This window comes from Anser cygnoides, chromosome 34, assembly GCF_040182565.1.
Source record: "Anser cygnoides isolate HZ-2024a breed goose chromosome 34, Taihu_goose_T2T_genome, whole genome shotgun sequence".
Taxonomy (NCBI): Eukaryota; Metazoa; Chordata; class Aves; order Anseriformes; family Anatidae; genus Anser; species Anser cygnoides.
This window is the reverse complement of record NC_089906.1, coordinates 1655115-1679644: the sequence shown is the minus strand read 5'-3', so window position 1 is coordinate 1679644 and position 24530 is coordinate 1655115. Positions and strand designations below refer to the sequence as shown.

Here is a 24530-nt window from a genome sequence, read left to right as displayed (position 1 = left end):
AATCTCTTCCTCCCTCATTTCAGGAACAGAATCCCGGTGATGATTGTGACAGCTTCAACTAAGCACGCACTGATACCGTGGCAACCTCAGGAGAGCCAGCTAGCTCCATCCACAGCACAGCAGAGCTGCGGTGCTGAAGGAAGGCTGAGCTGACCCCAAATAACAAGACAGGAGCTGCAGGCTGGCCTTAAGCTTCCACCAATCAGTGCTCTACTCGCCGCTCACCTCCGCTTTCAGAAATTAAGGCAGAGTCAGGGGTAGTCTCAGGGTAGTCCTTTATCTCCACCCACCAAAACATTCACCTCAAAATGAAAGCATTTTTACAAACAACACAACGCTGACACCACTTAGTTTCGCTCTGCATTAAAACACCAGGAGGAATATTACAGTCACATGGAAGTTATGCAGAACCTTACAGCGTACACTGCAGAAATTAAAACCCTGGAACCGGACTTCTGATGTTTCCAGACAGACAGCCTAAGGGGACAAACCACATCTTTGTTAAATATACAAAAGTTTCAAGGGGAAGAGATTTCATTTGCCAGATTGTGACGTAGCACTGGTTTGTACACATGCTCAAAGGAAATTCTCCTAGTACAAAGCCATCTAAAAAACAGAGACTGCACAAAACCTAGCTACTAAAATGAAGATTTGGTTTAAAAAAAAAAATCTATTTTCCAAAATCACTTTACAGGTAAAGGCTTCCACTGCCTAAGTGAGTTTAGTAGAATGGTAACTCAAAGTGTGCTATGAAATTCACAAATACAGTTATGCTTTTTTAATTTTTTTTAAAAAGATGTCAGGTCTTTTTACACATCAGCTTTCCCATCCAACATTTTATTTACTCAGCATCCTCATCCCCTTGAGCAGCAGCTTCCTCGCTTTCTTTGTCCTCGTCTTCTACCTTCCCACCTTCTGGCTGCTGCTCTTCTTCCTCATGGACAGATTCCTCTGCGGGTTGTGAAGTCTCCTCCGTGTTTTCTGCACCTGGCTCCACCTCTGTTTGTGCTTGGGGCTGTGCCTCAGTTTCTGTTTCTGTCCCTGTTTCTTCTTGCTCCTCCTCAATTTTAACTCCTCCTGCTTCTGGGTTCTCCCCAGGATCCTTGTTTTCGTCGTCTAGATTTTCTTCCTCCTTGTTTTCGTCATCTAGATTTTCTTCCTCCTTGTTTTCGTCATCTAGATTTTCTTCCTCCTTGTTTTCGTCGTCTAGATTTTCTTCCTCCAGGTTCTCTTCATCATCCTTGTTTTCATCTGCTCCTTCTGCTCTTCCTTCCTCTGCATTTCTACTGGTTCCCCCTTCTCCTTCCTCATGCTCCTCTTTTTCTTCTAGGTCATCTGTGAAAGGATTCTCACCCTGAAAGAGAAGACACACATTTGCCTGCTGACAGTTTCTCTCCAGCTGCTAACGTCACACCTGAGGAGCTCACACTAGGTACACACCAGCTACGTGCAAACCCTCCCAGAATTTATTTTTTTTTTTATTACTAAGTGACTACCAAGTTCTGTGTAAGTGTGCATGCTGAAGACATCACGCTGGAGGCCTCAGGATTTGGAGCAGCACGTGGGGCAGATGACGTTTAGTCACCTGCACAGCAGAGGCTCGACGATCAACAGCAACCAGAGATCCGACATGGTATCAGGATGCCCCAAACTACCCTGAGGTTCAGCTAAAAAGCACCCTCTGTAGTCAAACAGCAGCCACTGCGCAATTCCAACAGCACAACAGCGTTGCTGCCTGCTTAACCCAACACCGAGCTGCTCTGCAAACACCTACCTTCAGGTACCGCTCCAGTTTCTTACTGATTAGTTTGTTGTTCAGAATACTTCTCGCGACTACTAGCGAGGATTTCTTGGACTGCTCCATCATGGCCTGCAAGAGAGTACAAAGGAAGCACGCTAATTAGATTTTAGCCTGAATTAGCTGACAAGTCCAGAAATTACAGCCACAGCTGAAAACAGCCTACAGTGGCACCCGCCCAGAGCACGCTCAGGAATTTGGGAAGAGGACAACAATGTTTAAGAATTCTGCAGTATTACGCATGTTCCCAAATTTTGTGCTGGATGTAGCTTTGGAAAGATAAATCACAGGCAGCCAAGTAGGGACCCTTGGAGAGGAACAGGCTGCCCAGGGAAGTGGGGGAGTCCCCGTCCCTAGAGGTATTCAACAGACGTGTGGCCGTGGAACTGAGGGACGCGGCTTAGTGATGGGACTCAGCAGGTCATACTGAAGGTTGGACTTGATTATCTTGAAGTCCTCTTCCACCCCAAGCGATTCTATGATTCTAAGGACGCGTGGCTTGCTTCACCCAGCTCCACAGGTGGGATTATTTCAGCTTTCACTCTCTTGAGTATTGAAGTTTAAAGCCTGTGCGTTCTGATTCTGCTGACACGTGGGGAAACAACGACAGCAGAGTGCACTACAGATAATTAAGAAAAATTCTCCCCAGTTTCAGGAACCAGGTGAAGCAAACCCATCCACATTTCGGCTCTGTTCTTGCAGCTGAAGCCTACAAAACCCCCAATATGGAATTCCCATGGCAGGAAGAAGCCAGGCAGCGCACTGTGGGGGCCAGCCAGAGGCGCCAGGCTGCACGCTCACCCTACGGTTGTGGTTGTGGTCAAGAGACTTCAGGTGTTTCTGGATGATGCCGTACTGCATCGGGATGAAGAGGTCACATGCAGCACAGTGAGCAGCCTCTACCTTTTTAATAAAATGCTCCATTCCAACATCTGGAAAGGAAGGTAAGAACTGTATTAAGCCGGAATCCATTCAGGGGATTGCACTGGGTTCCAGATTTCCCTGCAGCCTGCATTACAAACTCATTTTCAACACCCCCCACCAGCATCTAAAGAGTCTTCCCAGGGAGTGGGACAGGAGCCAAGTGGAAAGCACATCACAGAGGCAGGTTAGCAGAATGCTGGTGGCTCACACGGAAGCGTGGCCGCACACCGCAACAATGAGCGGTGCGAGCTGCAGCTGCATCAGCACTGCGGGTATGAAAAAAAAAGTCTCTTCAGCCTGCTAATCATCTAGCCAGCTTTGTCAGAGCTGGGTAATAACCTGAAGGGGCTGAGGGTGCACTTGAACACACAAGGTTTTACTTTTCAGCAACACCAGCAGGCTTCTGCATACTCACAACCTTCCATTTTCTTTTTTTTTTTTTTTTTTTTTGCCTTTAAGCTATTTATAGAGGTGTTTTTTTTTGACTAGGCAGCCAATACACGTGACAAAGGAACTCTCTCCCATGCACCTGGGTAGGAACTCACCTTGCGTAAGATCTTGGTCCCTATAAATCTGCTGAATAACTGCATTAATGTCTTCAATTGCTTTACGGCGCTCTTCAGTTTTCCTAGTTTTATTAGCAACATATTCCTGTAAGGCAGAATACTTGCGTTAAGTCCTTTCTTTCCCTCCCCTCTCAGATGCATCTCTCTAGCCTGTTCATCCTCTAAGTCCTGCAAAAACCAACTGCACGTTGTCCCACACATAGCGCTGTGTTTGAGCACTTCCATCACCCGCTCTTGCCATAAAACCCATGGTAATCAGGGATTTTCTCTATTTTCTGTCACTGCAGCCAGTAAGACCAGAGTTAAGTGACCTGTTCAAAGCAAGAGGGCAGTCAAGGCACAGCTGGAATAGCAGCTCTGGTATTTTAGCCCAACTTTACTCCACCTCTTCTGGCAGCTTCACACACTGCTCAATTCAAAGTGGCATTTCAGCAGCTTTTCAGCCTCTCCAAAATAATAACAGCAAGAAAAAAGAAAAACCCTCTTAAGTCTGGGGGACTAACGTAACCGGAGGCTCACCTGGAGAAATTCAGCTGTTTGTTGAGGCAGTTTGGTTCCGACAAACTTGAAGTGTTCCTTGTGGAATTTACTCTCGAGATGACTGTTCATCTCATCGTCGTAGAAGGTCCGGTATTTGCATAAGGAACAAACAAACTGGATCCTGTTGAGACAGCTGGATGTGAACGGAAGGGATGTTCAATCCATTCCAGCTCTCTGCTCTATAAAAACCTGCTCACTGGATCTACTGCCTTGGTCTACAGTTAATGGGGAGCAGACAAAGCCCTACTCATACAAGACTTCAATCCTTTAAGCGTTTGTGGGACGTGCCCCAGAGACTTTCCCTTTTCTGTATCAGCGTGGAAGGATGCAACCAAAATTTCAAGGTTCATCTCAACCATAACACATAAAATGTCACAGTCAAGGTGACTGGTAGGAGAGCAAAGCAGCTTCTATGAGGAAAAGGCAAAGCACTGCGAAAAGGAGGAAAAAAAGGAAGGACCCAGGCTGCGACTACTACTGTCCTCGCAGAGGAGGAAGCAACATCACTTAAAGAAAAAAAAAAAGGTAATAAAAGGGAGACATTACCTTTCCACCATGCGATCCCGATGCCTCTTCTTTTGCCTCTCTTGAGTTTTCTTGCCCGCCTGCAATTTGCGTTTGATTTGACTGATCTCTTCTTGAATTGTTAAAGCACCTAAGTGTTTAAAGCAGGGTGTATTTCAGGGCACTACTTGAGGACACCACCTGATTAAAGAGAATTTCCCTGGACAAGTTTAGTAGTTGGCCCGACCGACACGCACAGCCTAGAGACACCTCTGAGTCAAGAAGCTGCTCCCTTGCAGTACCTCCCTCTGGCCAATTACGAACGCACTCGATTTACACCACGGTGCCATCCATCTGGTGTGTTTGGGGAACGTGGCACGGGTGAAAGAAACACCCAAAGTTGTTTCCTCGCCCTTTATTTTAATTCGCATTTACTCTTTCTGGTTTTACCAGGTTTTAAATTAATCGATTATGGGTTTGATTTTTAAGTGCCACCCACTCTGAGTTGTTCGGCCTCATAATGAACACTGGCAATGCAACAGGAAAACAAAAATGGGTAAGGAGAACCAATTTACAGCACCATTATTTTCGAGATGGAGAAGCAGCTTCTCTGTCTGCCCGCCCCGGCGTACCCGCAGGCACGTCCCAGCAGCAGGGCAGTCCCGAATTTAGCTCCCCATCAGTAGAGTGGGCAGCAAGGACCCAGCACACATCTTGCAAGCAGCTCTCCTTCCAGCCCTCCTGCTCCTCTGGCTAGCTCAGCACTTCCACCACTACCCCATGAAGCGGGACATGCCTGCAAAGCTCCATCCTCCTTCACAAGCCCAATGACTTCCCCAAATCTACGGCACGGCAAGAAATTGAAACCCGTTCCCTACGCCCCAAGCTAGCAGCTTCCCCAAAGGGCCAACCTACCTTGAGCAAGGGCTCCAGCTCCTCCCTAGCAGGGCTTTTACAGCATTTCCTTATCCCTGAGCAGACACAAAGGATGGGGATTCGTCTGACCGAATGCAGGCGTTAGAGCAGAGCTAGTCCCCTGTCCCTGCAGGGATCAGGCAGGTCTCATCCTGAAGAGCAGGTGAACCGTGCCCCATCTCTCTCCACCGGCCCTGGTGATGCATTCCCACTGAAGCCTCACCCGTGCCGAGCCCTGCCAGCTCTCCCTGGTCGTATCCCACCAGTAGCACTTAGCCCACCATCCCCAGGAGACTTTGGGGCATTTGCAGAAGCCAAAAGCACCCTTTGGGATGAAGCTGCGGAGGTCCAGCTCGGGTCACCGAGACACAGCGAGCCAGAAGGGACAGCGGGGCCACAGGGCAAGTGGAACGAGCCTCTAAGAACAGAAGGAGCCTGAATAAACTTGTGAGGTTTAGCTGTAAATCCCCTCTGGCCACATCAGAGCCCTCAGCTGGAGGTGGGTTATGCTCTGCGCGCAGCCTCAGAGCACGCACAAGCCCTTTGCACTCTGTTCTGTGAGCTGCCACGTGTGCACACCAACTCACCTTTCTCAGAGTCTCTTCCTTCATCGTCTTCCCCCTCCTAAAATGCAACATCGGGATGTTAAGGCCATCCAAATTCATGCATTAGCCTATAGAGAGTGAATGTCTGTATGCTCCCTCAAAATTTTCCTCTCAAACCCTCCCCAGGCGCCCCATGCGTGGCAGAGGCGCAGCACCTCCAGCAGACCTGACCCTTAGCAGCCAGCACAGCCAAGGGATCCCAGAGCACATCGCAGGCAGATTTTGTTTTTTGCTGCCATCCATTTCCCCACTGACCACGTTACTCGGTTTGGGAATAACGTGAGAGCCCAGCAACCCACCCTCATTAGCTGCAGCACCACTCCAACTGCAGCTTTTATCACGAGCAAGTACAAGTTTTCAAGAGTTACTTACACCTCTGGAACCCTCTTTCTCCTCTTTCTCTCCTGATTCTCCTTCGGTTCCCTCCTCTGAAAGGAGCAGCGCAGTCAGTGTAGGCAGTAACCCAGCTAAGATCCCCCGTAACAGATTTACCACCGCACAAAAGGCGCAGCGAAGCGAGCCGAGTGTCAGACACCGAGAGTGGCAGCTTTGTGCCACTACTGACACAGCTGTGAAGCTGCTCTTACCGTTGTCAGAGTCCGAGTTATCGGAGCCATCCGTCTTTGCCGCCTTGCTGTCGGGTTCGTCGGAGCTGTTGGTTTGCTTTCGCTTCTTTGCGGTGAGGTCTTTCTTCATTTTCTTCTTTTGCTGCTGCGAAAGAAGAGAAAGGTTAATCCCCGCGGTAAAGACAAGTGCCCTCCTCATCCAGCAATGTTTTGTTTTACTGGTTTATAGCTGAGTTTTAATCATTTACTCATTTATAAGCATCCTGCACACACAGGTACGTTTCCAACGGGCAGAGCTGATCAGACAGGACAAAATCCACCACCAGCACCTCTATAATATACGAGATTAAACCCCAAATAACCGCAACGTTCTCCTACCTTTAGGAAACAAAGTTTTTAGATTAAAGCATCGCACACATGAATACTGCTCTGTGGCTCAGCCTTGGTCTACTTCGGAGAAAAAAAGCTACGAAGCCAAGCCAGTAACATGCAGAACTGCACATTACCACTTCCCAGAGCACATTCTGGAGCCATCTGTAGGGCCTGTTGGGAAACGTTTAGCTCAAGACTAAGCAGGCAGGAGGATACTGCAGCAAGTACTTACTTTGAAGTCCGAGTCCCACATTTTCCAGTTCCTCCTCATGCGTTGTTTCATCATGCCTCCTCCAAAGCGCATGTTCCCCGAGAAGCCTCGCATGCCCTGGAACATGCCAAGTTCGGGGATGATGTTATGGGAGAAGAGGGACGGGAGCCGGGAGGAACCGTGGGGGCCGAGGCCCCGTGCCCCCATCCCCTGCGGCGGCTCATTCCACTGTCCACCCATGCGCCCGGAGTAGGACGAGGCCATGGGTCTGTTATTGCGCCCGTCGCGCGCCCAGTTCTGACCCCGTTGGCCAAAGTTGTCCCGCGCCCTGTTCTGGTACTGGTCCCTGCGGTTCCCGTAGAAGCCGTCGTAGTGCCCTTCGTAATGCCCGTCGTAGGGGCCATCGTAGGGCCCGTCGTAGGCGTTGTCATTGTCGTGCTCGGCCTCGTTGTAGTCATAGCCAGATCTGTAGAGGTCACGGTCGTTCATGGAAGACCGCGAGTCGTAGGACTCGTACGAGTCATACCTGTGGGCGAGGAAACACCCATGCGGTACGTTAGAGCCCACCAAGAAACAACGGTGGAGGCTAAGCAAACAAAACCCTTCAGAATAGATTTTTCTTGGGTTTTTTTAATCATCAGATGCGCCGCGGAACATGGCAGTTTTTCTCTCCCTGTCTGGGACAGGGGCTGGGGCACGGCACAGACCAGCCAGGGGCGGTTGGCGGCTGTAACACTTCTGTTACACCTCTACACACGCCGGAGGAACCAGAGACCTTTAGACATGGAAAAACCAAAACACACCTGATGCCAGGGAGCCCCTCGGGCCACCCTTTTGGGAGTGTCCAAGCTGGTTTAGAAGCACCCCAAATGCCAAGTTGGCCAAAGGTTGTCCCCAGCTGAGGCTGGGGATTGCCAGCCCTGCACGGACACAGCCCCGCTTCCAGAGTGTTGGGAGCACTGGAGCAAAACCAGGAGCTACTCAGCAGCATGGCAAGATCCCCTTCAGCCCCTGTGCTGCCCAGAAATCCTCCCAGGAACAGTGGGATCAGCTGCGCAAGAAGGACTTTGGTATCGTTAAAGGCTTATTACAAACTCTGTCCTTCCCTGCTGCCCCCGTAACAGCCTCCTGTCCACACAGGGGCTGTTTTCCTGAATGGGAAGCTGACACGTGCCACGACTCACGTAAAACTAGTTTTAATTGATTTTTTCCCCACCAGGAAAGGAGCTCGTAGAGGATTTTTAGCCTTACGTTGTTCAGCAGTCAAACTGCAAGCGGCGGTGGCGCACCCTTCGTGCTGGAATTAGAGACGGGCGTGCCTGCATCGACCAGAGAGGAGAAAACCCAAACCCAGCACCGTGTCAGGCTTCAGACACCAAGCTACGAGCCCTCGTGAGCACGGAAATAAGGAAGAGATCGGGGGGAGGACCATCATCCCTGCTCCGAAGGAACTCCAAAGTGGCCCCATTCAATACGAGATAAGACGTTGGGGCTCCAAAACATCCTGTCACCGAGGGCAAGCTACCACTGTCCAGCGACAAGGCAGCCCAAGCAGCTCCTTTCCTACTCTATCACAGAACAGAGTCAACACTCCAAATTATCTACTTTGCTCTTATCGTGCTTCTCATTCCTTCACGTGCCAGAAGTGGGAAATTTTCACCTTTTCATAAAAGCAAGGCTGGTAGTCCACCACCCTCCGTCACACAGGTGCCAAATGGGTAGAAACACAGGCAGCAGCGTGTCGGCCACACGCTCTACAGGATCAAAGCTCACAAGCCCCAAACGATGTTTGGAGAGACAAGGATCCCAAGAATAATTTGGCAATCCCGCTCAAAAACTGCTTCGTGTGGTTAAAACGAGTGACTGACCAAAACAGATCGATTTGATGTAGCATTACTGATGTGGTTTGTTAGAAACTTTGTTTCTGCAAGCGTAGGAATGCAGAAGAAAACTGTCACATTATATTTTGTTAACATTTACTTCCGAGTTTTACTTTGTTCCGTGTATTACTGTACCTTAAAAAACCTGTACTATGTAGCTGCTCTACAGAAATACTCAAGCCCGGCTCAATGCTCAGAGCAAGTTAATACCTGGGAAGTCTTTGGGGCAGGCATCCTGCTTGTTAGCACTGAAACACTGACAGAAGTCAGCAAGGAGTTAACCAGAGCCAAATATCTGAAATACTGGCTACAAAGACATCACTGAAGTAGCAAAAAATCTGTACATCAAAGCCAGTAAATTAAACTCAGACCAAAAGGCACAAAACAGTGCCTCTTTTTCCCTTCATATTGCTCTAGAAGTTCTTAAGCAAGAACATGAAGGAGAACAAGAAGAATTCTTTTTAGTCTTGTTGAAGAACATGAAATTTCCCCCACTAGTGGAAAACACTCGACTTTTAAGTACCAAAGACGGATTTTTTGGCAAGACATCGATGCCGACCGGGCGCGAGACCTTTCACCAGCGCTGCACTCACCTGTCTCCCCCCGAGCCGTAGTGTCCTCCTTGCATCGTGTCCGTGTCCAGGTGCGACACCATGTCCAGGCGCTGGTTCATCTTTGCTATGACGGCGTCGGCACCGCCGGAGGCATCGGGGTTCATGTCGACGTCCGAATTGCCCATTTCCCAGGAGTTCGAGGTGGCCATGCCGTAGCCGTAGTTGCCCGAGTTATCCTGCCCGTACCCATAGCCATAACCGTACCCCTCATACCCTGGAACAAAAAATGAGCTGCTTTTATTTCTGGTTATTAACGCTTTAATTTCAATTCAGATGCAAAACCACCCCTGAAATCACCACAGGGAATTTAAACAAACGAACAAAAACTGATACAAGCCTGATAAAGCTTTATATTTGGCCTTTTCTTCCCCGTCCCTTTTACGTGCTGGCATGCGTGTAAAGGTGTGCACGTAGCTTGGAATTCTGCAGAGCTCCTCCTGCTGTCGCCCCAGCACTGAATTTATATCACAACCTGCGCTAACCTGGCTCAAACTATTCCAAGTGACAAAAGGCTGTTTTAGGGGGCCGAAAATAAAACTAGTATCTTGACTAGAACAGGTTTTCCTGCACATGCAGCATCAGGAACAGCAGCAAAGAAGTTGTTCTGTTTGTTCTGTTGAGTTCAACAAGAACTTTAAAATAAAAGAAAGTAGCTGCAAAAAAAACAGGAAGACACAATGCTACACGGGCTCTATGCTACAGCAGGGCTCTTGTTCATCACTGACCTCAGCGTGTCTCCCGCAGGATCGGCAAACACATCTGAAGCTAAGAAACCAATCTGTCAGAAAACTACCCAAGTTTTTACCGCACTTACCTCTGTTTGTCCCAGAGTTCCAGTCTCCATAACCTAGAAAAGAAGAAAAAAGCTGTTAGAGGCTTATTTATTGCGGTTTGATTGCAGCCAAAGATATTCTTGTTACCTTGCAGCGAAAAAGAGCGGCACCCTGAAAAGCCAAGTATGAAACGAGCCCGACCAAAACATCACCCTGGCAATGACAAGCAGGACACGGCCCCCAGAAAGCAACATCTTCGCTCAGATTTTGCAAAATCTGAAGCTCAAGCTGGGTTCCTGGCATTGAGGGGAGTAAACACTGATTTTTGAACTATTTCTGAACCTAGCGAGACCCCAGTGGGAAGAGCAAAACCTTTTTGCTGGAGACGGAGGGACCCGCTGCAGGCTGGACATGCCCGAATCCCATCCTGAGGCTGCCACGTGCCCCGTGCTCCTCGCTATCACACCAAACCTCCCAGGCCGCGCGTTTGCCATCGCTTCCAAAGCACTTTTAGCCCCCGCGGCTTCCTGCGGCGGCTTCGGAAGAGGCTGGGACACCCCCGGGTGCGTGCTTCCAGCTGCATCAGCCCCACAGCCGAGCGTTTTGTAGGTGAAGCACCGGGTCTGGCATCCCTCATGGCACCACGCCGCTCTGACAGGAGCCTAAAAAGCGGCACTGGGACTCGCCGAGGAAGTTTTAATCCCATCACAGACCAACCTGGAGCCTCCTGGGCCTGACATTCAGGTGCCCTTTCAGGGCAAAACGCTTCTCGACGCCCTCTCACGCTTTGCCTTTGGGGGAAAGCAGCTGAAAGGTGCAGAATTCGGGAGAGGAAGACCCCCGAGGAGCCACAAGCAACCCGGGCACCCGATGGAAACCGTTAGCCAGCGATAATTACAAAACCAATTAGTCTCATTAGCGGCCGGCGGCTTCCGTTCACCTAAACCGAGCCGTCGGCTTTGGGGAAGGCGCCGCTGCCTTGCGGGTACTTGGGGGGGGTCCCTACCAAACAGAAACTCCTTATTCCAAAAGATAAAAGAAATTGGGTATTTTTACGTCCCTACGGCGTGAGGTGAAGCCGTTCCCACAGCGGGGATGTGCCCAGGCGTCCCCTGTGCCGCTGGAGAACCGAGAGGAGGCTTCGACAGAGGAGTAAAAGACATGAAAGGAGCAGGAACCGAGGGAAGGAGCAGAGCGGACTCGCGGGAAGCCAGACGACAAACTCCCCTCCGTGCAAAAACAGGGGGAAAGCTGGGGAATTTGGGCAAAAATCGGGGAGTTTGGGCAAAAACCTCCTGAATTCGAGCAATAAAAGGGGAAAACCTCAGGAATTTGGCCAAAAGCAAGGGGAAACCTGGGGAATTAGGGAAAAAGACTCGTGAACTTGGGCAAAATCCGGGGGAAAACCTCGGGAATTTGGGCAAAAACCTCCTGAATTTGGGCAAAATCGGGGGGAACCTCGGGAATTTGAGCGGAATCGGGGGAAAACCTCGGGAATTTGGGCGAAAACCTCCTCAATTTGGGCAAAAACCGGGGAAACTCTCCTGGATTCGGGCAAAACCACCCCGTTTTCCATCACCGAGGGCGGCGCCGGGCGGGTTCCGGGGACCGTTCCCCTCCGCCCGTCGGGCCCCGGAGCTCCGGGGGCTCGGGAAGGCACCGCCGCCGCCTCGGGGTCCCCCCGGGAGCCGCCGCCCGGTCCCCGCGGGGCCGCCCCCGCCGCCATCTTGCGCCGCCGCCCTCACCTGAGTAGCTCATGATGGCGGCACCGCCACCCGCCGCCGCCTCCTGCGCCAGACGGTAACGGCGGCAGCGCCCCGCCTCCCCGCCTCCTATTGGCCTGCGGGGCTCCACCGCCCGCCTCCGCGCCGCCGTCATTGGCCTGGCCTCCCCGCGACTCGCGGCTTCTATTGGCTGCGTCGGGACGTCGCTCACCGCTCCCTGGCGTTCCACAGGGCGGCCCCCTCGGCGATTGGTGGGTGCGGGTGTCAATCGCCGCGCCTCCGGCGGTTTCGCAATGGCCCCGGGGAAGGAGAGCGCTGATTGGTCGGTGCCACCGTCACCTGGCGGGAAGGCGTTACCGCTTTGGTTCTGGGCTCTGATTGGCCAGCTGAGGGGAGGGCCGAGCCTTGCCTAGGCCAATGGCGTGGCGGCCCCGCCTCGAGCCTCCGGCGCCGCCAGAACGGCTCCAGTGCGGCGCTTGGCCCCGCCCCTCCCCTGCCGCCATTGGCTGCGGCCGCCGGCGGGCCCCGCCCCCGATGGGCGCGCGCGCGCGCCCAACCCGCGTGGGGGCCGCGTGCCGGCAGGGGGCACGTGACAGCGCCGCGTGGGTGGGGACACGCGTGGGGGCACGGGGGCGGCCCGCGTGGCGGTGTCAAGCCGGGGTTACCCAGAGCGCCCCCCCCCCCCACGCGTCTCCCGTGGGTGGCCCCGAGCCGGCGTCACCCGCGGGGGACGGGGCAGGGGGGAGCCGTGGGGCTCGGCCACGGGTCAGCGTCCCCCTGCCACCGGGACGCGTCCCAACCCCGCTGCCCCCTGCCACCGGGACAGGTCCCAACACCGGTGGCCCCGTGCCCCAGGGGTGCATCCTGACTGCGGCGCCCCGCTGCCACTAGGGCACATCCCGGTATCGGTGTCCCCACGCCACCGGAACGCATCCCGAGCCCGGTGTCCCCGCATCACTGGGACACGTTCTGACTCTGGTGTCCCCACACCCTCAGACACAGCCCGATCCCCCCGTCCCCACACCACTGGGCCGTGTCCCAACCCCGGTGTCCCCACGCCCTCGGACACGGCCACACCGTGAGCCCTTAACGATGTCACAGCTCCCGTGTTTAAAGGGCATGGCCTCACCTGGACCTCGGCCTCCCCTTTTCCCAGGACACAGCCCGCCCCTTGAGGACACATCCCAACCCTGTTGTCCCCACCCATGGGTGACAACCCATGGCCACCCAACCCCTGTAGGGCCACGTTTCCATCACCGCCCCCCTTCCAGGGCCGGTTTCGACCACCCCCGTGGCCCTAAAACATCTTGTTTCCCCCAAAAGAGCCTCTGCGGGGACCCCACAATGGCTGGAGCCAGGGGTCACCACCCACGCACCACACTCCAGCCTCCTGGGGGTCGTTTCCAGAAGAGTTTAATCTAATGTACATATTCCCGGGTACATTAATAACCAGAATATGCCCGATGAAAAAAGTTAAAAGGTCAATTTCCCTCTGAGCCGTGCTGGGCTCGGGACTTGGAAATAAAAATGAATGCTTCTTATTTTTTCCTCTACACAAAACTAGAGTTAAAAAAGTCGAAGGTCTATGCAGCTAGACAAGGAAAAAAAAAAAAAAAACAAAAAACAAAAAGCAACAGTGAACGGGGCTGGGGAGGGGAGACGGCAGTGCCGAGCCCGTGTGCGGCTCCACTGCAGCCGCTCGGGGATGGGAGCGGGATTGGAGAAATGGCCCCGTCCCCGTGGCCGCCGCCACCTCTCCCCGGCCCCCACTGGGGGCTGGTGCCCACCGCTGCCCCTCCGACTGCCGCCGCCCAGCGTCACCGGTGCCGGGAGCCCGCGGTCCCGCGTGAAATGGGGGTGGGTGGGTGCGGGGGGGGGGGGACCAGAGGGCAGCAGGACGAGGCGGGAGCGGGAAATCCGTGACTTGCCGTTTAACGTGGCGGAAGGCGGGCAGCGTTTTGCCTCGGGGGAAGGGGAGCTAGGCAACATGCAACCCCGGAACAACGGACTCCGACACCTACGTGAGCTAAATTCGTCGTCTACGCAAATCGAATATACAGTAACTCGAGGGCCATACACAAATCCACAGCGCTTGCCAGGCCGAGCTGCTCCCCTCCCTTCTGGCGCGGCGTCTCGCTCCCCCGGCCCCGAACCGGCAGAAGCGGCCGCAGCTCCCGCGTCTTTGGGCTAAACCGGCCCCGCGGCCGGGAGTGAGGGTGCGCACCCGCCGCTGGCGTCCCCCAGCCCCATCCCAAGCCAGGGAACCGGCCTCGAGTGCCACCCCCCCGGCGGGACCCCGGGGCAGAGTATGAACTCCGCTGCCGGCGGAGGGGCGTCTTGTTCCATGTAGTGCTTGTGGCCGGGGCCCCCAAAGCCTGGCCGGAAAACCGTGCGCCGGGTTTGGGGGGCTGAGGTTTGCTCCGTGGGGGGACGTGCAGGCACGGGAGGGGCTGAGGGTGCCCCGGGGCGGCTCCGTCGCCGAGCCTCGGCTGGCTCCGTTACTGAGCCTCAGCCACGGCGGGGGGCTCGGGGGCCGGGGCTTCGCCCCGCAACGGGTCTGCTTTGGAGAAATTCATTTCCAGGATGTGTCGCTGGAGGTGCCGCACCCACTCCTCCTGGATGGAGAGGGGCCCCTGGAACTCCACCTCGCAGAACCTGTGGGGACAGCGACGTCAGCCAGGCTCTGCTCGGGGTTTGGCCGAGGCTCCTCCATCGGCCCCGTGGGGGCGGCCGCCAGCAGAGACCCCTGGAAAGCGGGGTCCACCTGGGGCACGGGGCGAGGAAGGGCAACCGCAATGACTCGGCACACTGCCCTCTCTGGAAGGAAACGCCCCCCCGGAGCCGACCTACCTGCACTTGAGGGTGTAGATGTTACCCACAAACTTCACCAGGGAGGTCTGCGGCGGGCGGGGGACCAGGGAGGGCACCGGCCTCATCCTCGGCGGCGGCTGGCGCGTCTCCTCCATCTTCTGCTGGAAGTCGGCCCCTTCCTCCTCCCGGTGCAGGGGGTTATCCAGGGGCCTCGCTTGCCTCCGCTCAAACTCTGCGGGGGGAGAACGAGGAACAAAAACGTGTCACGGCAGAGGGGGCACAGTGCAACGGTGCGGCACGGCCTCTCTGCTTGCAGCCACGGGGCTCCCAGGATAGGGAACAGCCTCCACGTGTCTCTTGCCAAAGGGAACCGGGTCCCTGAAGAGTGGAGCGGGGGGGATCTCGGGTAGAGAGTTCCCCCCACGCCCCAGGGATGGGCAGAGGGGATGGGGCAGGGGGTTCTCGGCGCTCTGCCAGCTCCCTCTGGTGCTGGAGCCCCCCCTCTGCTGGCTGGCTCCCAACTCACTGTGGATATTCGGGCGCTGATGCTCCTCCATCTTCACCAGCGAGAGGGGAGAGGTGACCATGGGTCGCTCACCGCCGCTTCCCCCGTCCAGGATCTTCCCGGGCTCGCCGTGCGCCAGGTCTGCGGCCAACCCCTTGCTCAGCAGGGCCACGCCGCCGGGCTGCAGGCTCAGGGGCATCCTCCGGGTGCCATCGTGGTCCCGGGCGTGCGAGGAGTTGCGGAACTTCTTGGTGAAGGGCCGGCCGCCCTGGATGTAGCTGCGGTAGGCGCCAGCTTTTTGGGGCCGGTGCCGGATCCACTCGCTGAGCGTCTCGATGGGCGAGCCGTTGACGCACCACTCGGTGACGCCGAACTGCCGGAGGTGCGCTCGCGCGTGGCTGGCCAGCGCCTTGCGGTTCTCGAAGTAGAGGCCGCAGAGCTCGCAGCAGGCTTCGCTGGCTGGGGGCGCGGGGCAGGGGGTGAGCGGGGGACTTGGGGACGGATCCCCGCCCCCATCCCAGCTGTCTCCCTGCCACCACCCATTTGCGGCCGCAGGAGGGAAATCCCCCCCTCTGGTTTTTGTCACAGGTGAGCTCCAGGAGGGTCCTGCTGGGGGTCTGGTGGAGGCACCAGCCAGGGGAGGCTCCAACGAGACAGGCTAACCGAGACTGGGGTCAGCAACCGGTCCCCAAATCTCCGCTCGCCTCTCCCTGATGTGTTCTAGGTCCCCCGCTGGAGACACCTGGAGCAAGAAGCTCACTCCTGACATCCCAGCACGATGCCACGCAGACAGGCAGACCGTGCCCCGCTGCGTGACAAACGTCCAGCTCCCCCCGCAGCCCCTGGGGACCCCCAAACCCCGCCGCGGGCCCTGCCACGCACCTCCCCGTGCATCCTCACTTACACGTGTGCGCGGGTTTGTCGTGCACGGACTTGGTTTTGAAGGGCAGCTCGGTCTGGATGTACGCCTTGTGCTTCACCTCGGCATGGGGACCCAGCCGGTCGTCCTGCAGCGGCCGTTTGGCAGACAGCGGCGTCAGGAAGCTGCCCTGGGGTTTGCTGGTGAGCGACGACAGCGAGAGCTCCCGGTTGATGCTGGAACCGCCGGGGCTGGGTTTCCCCGTCCGCCCTCCCAGCGGAGGCAGGGCCATGCCCTGCAGCATTTTGCTGGGGGACTTGGGGTCTGTCCCCTCCTCCCCGAGAGATTTGGGGGGCTCGATGCTGGAGGTGTGAGGCTCCTTCTTGATGACGCAAGGTTTGGATTTCTTCTTGAGGATCTCCCGCAGCGTGTCGATGGGCGAGCCGTTGACCGACCACTCCGTCACCCCCATCTGCCGGAGGTGGGAGCGAGCGTGGCTCGACAGCCCCTTGCGGTTCTCGAAGTACTCGCCGCAGAACTCGCAGCGGATGTCCCGCACCGGGTCAGCTCGGGAGGCTGCGGGGAGAGAGGGGCGGCGTCAGGGGGAGCAGGGTTGTGCCTACCCCTCCGATCCTTCCCCCACAACCCACAGAAGAAGCTGGGAACCCAGGAGCAGATCCCGCAGCAGGACCCCAAAGCACCCAGTGATGGCTAAGGAGAACACACAGCCCCTTCTCGGAGCGAGACGTATCACAGAACCATAAAATGGTTTGGGTTGGAATAGACTTCAAAGCCCGTCCCAGTTCCAGCCCCCTGCCATGGGCAGGGACCCCTCCCCACCAGCCCGGGCTGCCCAAACCCCATCCAGCCTGGTCCCGGGCACTTCCAGGGATGGGGCACCCACATCTTCCCTGGACAACTTGCTCCAGTGCCTCACCATCCTCATGGTGAAGAATTTCTTCCCTTTATCTAATCCAAATCCATCCTCTTTTAGTTTAAAGCCGTCACCCTTTGTCCCTGTCACTACACCCCCTGTCAGAGCCCCTCCCCAGCATTCCTGTAGCCCCCTTTAGGTACCGGAAGACCACTACGAGGTCTCCCCAGAGCCTTCTCGTCGTGCTGAACAACCCCAACTCCTTCAGCCTTGCATTTCGGATCCCACATCCCCAGCACAGAGGGAGCGTGGTCCCACCCGACCCCTGGACGGGGGGAAGGCAAGAGCCACGCACTTACAGAGGTTCAGGGGAGACATCTCCTCCCGCGGGGACCAGGCTCGGTCGGAGGGGTGGGGGTCTCCGTGGAGGCCTCCTGACATCATCTCGCGCTTGATTTCCACCCTCAGCTGGTCTTGTTTGAGCTTCTTCTGCAAGGAGGGAGGAGAGAGGCCTGGAAACATCTTCCGGGCAGTAGGAGGTGGGGACGAGGTAGGAGACTGCCCCAGGGGACTGCCTGGTTGCTGGACCTTCTTGGCGAGGGTGGGGATGTGAAGCTCTCCAGGACCCCGAGGCTCCAGGGGTCCCATGCTGCCCAGGAAGGTCTTGGCCATGGCTTTCTGCCCGGGGCCGGCGGGGTTGGAGGCGCCGCTCCGCGGCTGGGTTCGGCGCTTGAGGATCTCCCGCAGCGTGTCGATGGGCGAGCCGTTGACGTACCACTCCGTCACCCCCATCTGCCGGAGGTGGGAGCGAGCGTGGCTCGACAGCCCCTTGCGGTTCTCGAAGTACTCGCCGCAGAACTCGCAGCGGATGTCCCGCACCGGCTCCGACCCAGAGGCTGCGGGGAGAGGAAAGGGAGAATCGTGACTGTCGGGCCGGGCGGCCGGGCAGGAGGACGCAGCCCGGCGGTGCCAAGAACGTCCCCATCAGGGCAGCCCAAAGCCAAAGCCATGCGCCCAACGAAGCCAGTCCTTCACTGGACGTGGAAGCGAGCAGGACCAAAACCTCCGCGTTGACGCGTGGAAAGCCCAGCGCTGTGTCTCCGCAGCCCCCTCCCCAAATCTCCTGCCTCCACGAGGCCCCAGATCTCAGCACGTTTCTGACGACAAAGAGGAGGGAGATGAAGGTTCGGCCGCTGAAAACAAGCCGCCACCTGAACCACACAGCGTCCTGGAGGGGAACACGTGGCAAGACCTCCACACCAAGGGGGTGACCTGCAGCCCCTCGGGACTCCACACCAGCTCGAGGAGACGAGCGCGTGATTTAAGCGGTCCCTGATGGGGAATCGAGACAGATCCCTGCCCCAAAGAGAGGTGAGATGCTGCCAGCAGCAGGCAGGAGTCAGGGAGAGGTGTTCAGTGCCAGGATGCTCAGGGAGCGCTGTACAGGAGGGGGAACGTGGCCAGAAGGTTTGTTTCACCGCCTCAATTGAGGTGGCAACAGGCTGGTCTGGGTTTTGGGTGCTGCTGAAGCGAGGCCAGGAAGGGACAGGGCAGCAAGAAGGGACAGCGACGAGAGGGGACCCACAGAGATGAGGCGGATGCGTTGCAGCACCCAAAAGAAGGGAGATCTGCTGACTTGAGCTGTGGGAGCCGCAGGTTCTTTGGGCCAGCTTTGGGGGGGGTCTCCACCCTCCCCAGTTTAGGGAGAAGAGGGAAGAGGTGGTTTTGAAGACTTTGCTGTTGACGAGGTCATTTAAACCTGGCTGCAAGGAAGAATGAGGGCTGAACGCTGCATCTTCTGACTGCTGGTGGAGAGCACCTCTGGTCCTGCACACCCAGCAACTGCGGCTGTCCCCATCAGCTGGCCCAGCCGGGGGATGTGCTGCAGTCCCAGAGCACTTTGGTTGGGAAAAGCACGATAGCAGTCAAGATGGAGCAGCTCCGCAGCCCCAGCAAGAGCTAGGAGAAACCCTGCAGGGTCTGCAAACCCCCAGCCCCTTGGCGCCGAGGGATGTGAGGTGTTAAAGCCGCGCTCGGCGCTCTCAGTACAAGGCAAGGACTGAACCCAGCGGACAGACGCCCTCTTCTCCACGGGCTTTGCTGCAGGGAATGGCTCCAAATGTGGTGCAATTCATATGGGGAACTGTCCTAAGAGACCGGCAACGCATGAGGTCTCCCAAAGACCTGGCTGGGACTGGACTTACGGCTGGGAAACACCGGGAGGCACGAACCATGCGCCTGCGGGGTCGCAGCACAGGTCCTTCCCGGCAAACCTGCGCGTTGAGCGAGCGGGGAGACAGCAGAGAAAAGCTGAGACGCGACCAAACCCCACGTGCTGATGCAAGGCCGGGTACCGCTGCCGGCCACCGAGGCCCCGCGACCGCATCTCAGACTCAGCCGACCTCTCTGCTGGTCTGTGAGTGAGCAGGAAAGGGTCGAGACATGCTTTAGAGCGGATGTTTGTGCCCTCTGCGATCGCTCTTATTGCAGGACACAACCCAAGCGCCTGGTTCCAGCTGGAGGTGGGTCTCCTACGCGCTCTGGAGGAGGCCAGATGGTTTTTGCAGCAACACAACCCTGGCTGTGGGCTGTTCCTGCTGCCCGGCTCTGCTGGGCACGGCCAGCAAAAAGGATGAAGAACGAATGGGCCAGAGAGGTCGAACGCTTCCAACTGCTTAGGAAAAGGTTGCCAGCAAGATCTGGCACTGTTGGAGAAGAGTAAAAACCAGCGGGCTCCAGGAGCGGACAGCATGCTCCGTGCCCGGCTGCAGAGACACGAAGAGCTCAGAGGGCAGAGAGCCGGCGAGAGGGAACAGTTTTACTGAAATCACGACGGGGAACGAACAGAAGCCCAGACAACGAGGGCTGTCCCCTTCCGACGGTCGCGACAGAGCAGCACGATCTCCTGCTGCATCCTCGGGCGCGGCAGCAATCAAACGCTGCCTCCTGCACCGAGCTCTCCCACCCCAGCACCAAGCAAAGGGATGCTCAGCGTGCCAGGAGAAGCCAGGGGTTTCCCTCTCTCCATCTCTGCCACCTGAGACCTACTGGGAAACACCGATGGTAAAAACAAACAAACAAACAAAGAGACTCACTCAAATTGAGAGGTCCTTCCTCATCCGCCTGCGGCCACTGTGCCTTCGGGGAGCTCTGCAGGGGGCTCAGCGAGAGCTTGGAGCTCTTATCCTCGGGGTTTTTCGGAGAGGGGGACCCCGAGAGCGCCGACGGCACCTTCTTGAGGATAGGGGACCCCGGCTGCGAGAGGCTTTTGGAGAAACCCGGGGGGGATTTGATGGCTTTGTTGACGGGGCCGTCGGGCGGGCGCTCGCCGCCCTTGCCGAGCGCCAGGAGCGCGGGCCGCGGGGAGCCCGCCGCGCCGTCCTTGGGAGAGCCGGATTTCTTGACGAGGGTGGGAGACATGGGGCTGCCGTCGGGTTTGCCCTTCTGCTTCATCAGTTCGTAGAGCAAGTCGATGGGGGCCCCGCTGCTCTCCGACTCGGCCACGCCGAGCTGCCGCAGGTGAGAGCGAGCGTGGCTGGAGAGGCCTTTGCGGGTTTCGAAGCAGGCGCCGCACACCTCGCATGTCGTGAGGTTCTGGGCTGCAGTTGGAGGAAAAAAGAGAGGGAGTCAAGGCTCGTCACGGCCACCAGGTGCCACCGCGGGAGATTTTACTGTCCCGAGCCCTCATCTCACACCTCGAGGCTCTCTGCTTACCCCTGGGGAAGCCAGGAATTAACCAGGGAAGGGAGAGGAGAGCTGCAAGAGGACAAAGCGCGCCGCTCGTGCGCGCAGCTCTGCCGTTCTCCCTGCTCAAGGCTGGCGGGGACGCTTTTGGACGTGATTTTGAAAGCCCTGCCCGTGGCCCACCAGTCGCTGGCAGGCTCCAAAAGCTGGCGGTGAGGGAGGGGACCTGGAGTGCACCTCATCACCGTGCATCGCTGTTTTGGGAACCAGGAGCACTGAAAGGGACAGGAGGGACTGACCGAGGTGGTGCGGCATCTCCCACTTGATTTTTGACAGTGTCCCAGCCCTCAGCCTCCAACACCACATCCCTGAGTTTGGGGCACCATGTCCCCAAATTTGGGGCACCACGCCTCGAGTTTGGTGAGCAACGTCCCGAAATTCAGGGCACCACGGATGCTGCGGGGACAGGATGTGCCGTGCTCTGAGGTGAGATGCTCCGCACCTCAGCCCGCTTCGCCAAGAGGCCACTCAGCTCACACTGAGCTAAAACAACCTCAGGAAGGCCACTGCTCATGGAAGCGACGGAGGCATGAGCTCTGAAGCAGCTTCCATCCCACCTCTAAGAGGTCGCAGCCCAGCTCAGCCGGAGGCCAGACCCTCCACACCATTTCCCTGCCGTGAAGCCGCCAGCAAGGCTGATTTCCCCCGTCCACCCCCAGAAGACAGATGGCGACCGGTCAGGCGTGGGGGAGGTACTCACATTTGGAGTCCTGAGGCTCTGGCTTGCTCCCGGGCGGCTCAGGAGACAGTTTGGTCCCTATCCTGCTCGTGGGCTGATCCAGCTGCCCGGCGGGAGCGCTTTTCTTCGGCAGCGGCGGCGAGCCCACCTCCATGGCCACCAACTCCTCCTCCTCCGGCGCCAGAACTGCCAAGAGAAGGAGACCGTCAAGCCCCCGAGCCTGGGCAGGGCGAGGAGACGCGTGCGTTTGGGTGATGCCGGGGGAGAAAAGGGTCTCCCAGCTGCACCCTGCTCCGTAACCAGACGCAAGGAGCTCTGCCCAGCCGAGCTCACGGGGGGAAACGGGTGCAGCTTCTGCAGCGACCAAGCCTCGAGCGGGGCTGATGGATGCTTTCAACACACGACGCCCGCGTCACCGGGGGGCTGAGGCGCTGTGAGCCGCCAGCAGGCCTCGGGAGCACCTGGGGACGGTGACAGCTCCCCGGGGGACGGACGGAGCCGCCGGCAGCCCCGTGAGGGCTCCGAGGTGGATTTGGGGCTGCCGGGGGGCACGGTGCTGCTGCAGGGCGATGCTTCCTACACCGGGGACGGCGCCTGGGCACGGCCAAGGCTCGCCTCCCCACCTCGGGGCTCTGCCCGCGGCCCCGCAGCGGGAGGGCGAGCGCGGGCAGCCGAGAACGGGAGCGGAGCCGCCTCGGCCCGGTGACGGGAGCCGGGAGGGGCCGGTGCCGCCCGGGAAGGCCGGGCCCGGGGGGCTCGGCGGGGGCCCCGTGCGGCACAAAGCAGGGCTCGGCGGCAGCTGAGGACAAAGGAGAGCGGCGGCCGGGCGGCGGCGGCCGGCCCCGGGGCTCCCCGAGCGGGCCCGGGCCCGACGGCGAGGCTGAGGCCGGCGGCGGAGCCGGGCCCGGAGCGGCGGCGGCGGCGGGGAGGGGGTGGGGTGGGGGCCGCGGGCGGGCCTGGGCGCGGCGGTGACGGGAGGAGGGGGGCGCTCACCGGGCTCGGGCGTCGCCTCGGGCCCGGGTTCGCCTTCCCCGCCCCGGTCCCGGTCCCGGGGCCGCGGCGCCGCCGCCGCTTTTGTCACTTTGGGCGGCGAGGAGGTGGAGGCCGCCATCTTGGCTCCGGCACATGCGGGGCGGCCGCCAGGCCGCGCAGCCGAGCGCCGAGCGGGCCCGGGCCGGCCTCAGGCCGCGCCCGCCGACGGCGCCAGGGCGGGCAGGCGAGCGCCGAGCCCGCGGGGCGCCCGCGGCGGCGGCGGGAGGAGCGCCGAGAGATCGATCGGGGACGGGAGCCCCCCCCAAAAAAGGGGGGCCCCCCCATAAAACAGAGGGGGACCCCCCCATAAAACAGAGGGGGACCCCTCCAAAAAGAGGGGGGGGCTCCCCTACACGCAAAGGGGACCCACACACAAAAAGGGGACCCCCCCACACACACACGAAGGGGGGACCCCCAGACACAAAAAGGGGGACCCCGCCCCCAAACACACCCACAAAGGGGGGACCCCCCCACAGCACGGACCCCCTCAGGTGAAGGGGGGACCCCCACACGAAGGGGGACCCTCCCCACGCATCAGGGACACCCCCCCACATAAGTGGGACCTCCCAGACACAAAAAGGGGGACCCCCCCCCACCAAGGGGGATCCCCCCCCACACACACACAAAGGGGGGGCCCCCCCACAGCAGGGATCCCCACACACAAAGCGGGACCCTCCCCTCACAGCGGGGACCCCCCACACACACTCACAAAGGGAGGACCCCCCCCCAGAAGGGGTCCCCCCCACATGAAGGGGGGACCCCCACATGAAGGAGGGGGACCCCTACAGTGATAACCCCCCCACACACAAAGTGGGGACCCTCTGGGCCCCCTCACCACACCTCTGCTCTCCCCCCTGGGGCCTCGCTGCCCCCACGCACAGGCCAAGGCCCGGCCCCGTGCCCCCCTCACACCGCTGCCGTTCCGGCCCCACAGCCCCTCCGTCGGCCTCCCCCTTGGTAATTTGCCCCCAGTAAAAGGGGTAATTTTGCCCCCCCGGCTAAAAAAAAAAAAAAATGTAATTTTGCACCCCTGGTAAAAGGGGTCCAGGGCAGCCGTGTCCTAAGGCACTGCTGCCCCCCTCCACAAAGGGAGTAGTACAAATAATGTGCAACCACAGGTCAAAAACTTAAGGGACAGGAAACAGCAGCAAAGTCTCCCTGAAAAACAACCAAACAAAAAATAAATAAATAAAAAAACCATCACCAGACCAACAAGTGCTACCCCAGCCAGCTGAGAACCTCAGGTTTTAGGCAAAAACTATCCCAAAAGCACAGCAGGTGTTGGGAGAAGGGAGCCCTGGCCTGCCTGATGGGGGAAAAAAAAATTAAAAAAAAATCAGGTTTCCCCTGCGGGAAAAGCTAAAGAGCTCAAAAAGCCACTTTTGCCACTGGTGGAGCTACGCAGCTGAACGACAGCCAGAGGGGCCCAGAGCACCACGAATTCAGGAGCCACTTGGAGGAACGGGAGCACATAGGACAGCATGTGCAGCCGTTACCTTGCACGAGTTGGACCCAAAACCTGCAGATTTTGTCTGAAATTACACCGCAAGAAAGCACATGCTATATGGCTTGCCGTTCCCAGAGCGGAGCAAACAAAACCAAACGAAACCAAACCAAGAGGAGAGCACCCGCAAGAGCCACAGCTAAAATAAACCCAGAGCCACACGCTGGACGCTCGGTTTTTCAGCATGGGGAAGCCTTTAGAGGTTCAAATTCCCACTCACGTTTGCATCAGAAGACTTTACCAAGCACTTAAAAAGTACGGCTGTAGATTAAACACAGCCAGCTTCTGTCAGGGTAAAAAATAAAGAATTAAATAAAAACCACAGCGGGGCAGTTCCTGACATTTTAGGAAGTTTCAAAGCCCACCGAAGTAAGCTGAGAGCCCCCAGAGGCTCTGGTCTTTGGGCTGTAATGACACAGGGGGTGTCGTTCGGACAGCTTTTGGGTGCTGAGGCGACACATCCCCTCTCAGAATAGGGGAGAGACACGCTCACAATAGTGGCCGATATCCCAATAACTCCAACACACCTG

At 57.7% G+C, this 24530-nt stretch overlaps 2 protein-coding genes across 5 annotated transcripts in view; both read right to left on the bottom strand.

Annotated features, from left to right (window-relative positions):
- Positions 1 to 258: 258 nt before the first annotated feature.
- Positions 259 to 12161, bottom strand: AKAP8L (A-kinase anchoring protein 8 like). 4 transcript variants are annotated; one of them, XM_048055332.1, is made up of 13 exons: positions 12014 to 12161; positions 10310 to 10342; positions 9475 to 9709; positions 7023 to 7527; positions 6440 to 6563; positions 6225 to 6280; positions 5835 to 5871; positions 4375 to 4483; positions 3808 to 3961; positions 3268 to 3373; positions 2600 to 2730; positions 1775 to 1870; positions 259 to 1354 (listed from the first exon to the last, which is right to left on the bottom strand). In XM_048055332.1, exons 1-13 carry the CDS (start codon positions 12144 to 12146, stop codon positions 842 to 844), a joined length of 2232 nt encoding a protein of 743 aa, XP_047911289.1. In that variant the 5' UTR covers positions 12147 to 12161; the 3' UTR covers positions 259 to 841. The 4 variants fall into 4 exon arrangements, with proteins under 4 accessions (XP_047911289.1, XP_047911291.1, XP_047911290.1 ...); XM_048055334.1 differs by having other exon boundaries at positions 3808 to 3949; XM_048055333.1 differs by having other exon boundaries at positions 6440 to 6560.
- A 1228-nt stretch (positions 12162 to 13389) lies between these two features.
- Positions 13390 to 24530, bottom strand: part of WIZ (WIZ zinc finger) — a 50687-nt gene continuing 39546 nt past the window's right edge. Inside the window, 7 exon segments of the mRNA XM_066986522.1 lie at positions 13390 to 14647; positions 14843 to 15035; positions 15330 to 15767; positions 16213 to 16743; positions 17401 to 17937; positions 20137 to 20640; positions 21486 to 21650. Coding sequence (XP_066842623.1) covers positions 14491 to 14647; positions 14843 to 15035; positions 15330 to 15767; positions 16213 to 16743; positions 17401 to 17937; positions 20137 to 20640; positions 21486 to 21650 — 2525 coding nt within the window. The 3' untranslated portion in view covers positions 13390 to 14490.

Excerpts from the sequence above, each read along its gene's own strand:
- AKAP8L (XM_048055332.1), bottom strand. The coding sequence starts at position 12,146 with ATGACGGCGGCGCGGAGGCGGGCGGTGGAGCCCCGCAGGCCAATAGGA. Across the intron at positions 6,281-6,439 it reads TAACTCGGACTCTGACAACG|AGGAGGGAACCGAAGGAGAA; the intron begins GTAAGAGCAGCT and ends TGCTCCTTTCAG. Across the intron at positions 4,484-5,834 it reads AGGAAGAGACTCTGAGAAAG|GTGCTTTAACAATTCAAGAA; the intron begins GTGAGTTGGTGT and ends TTAAACACTTAG.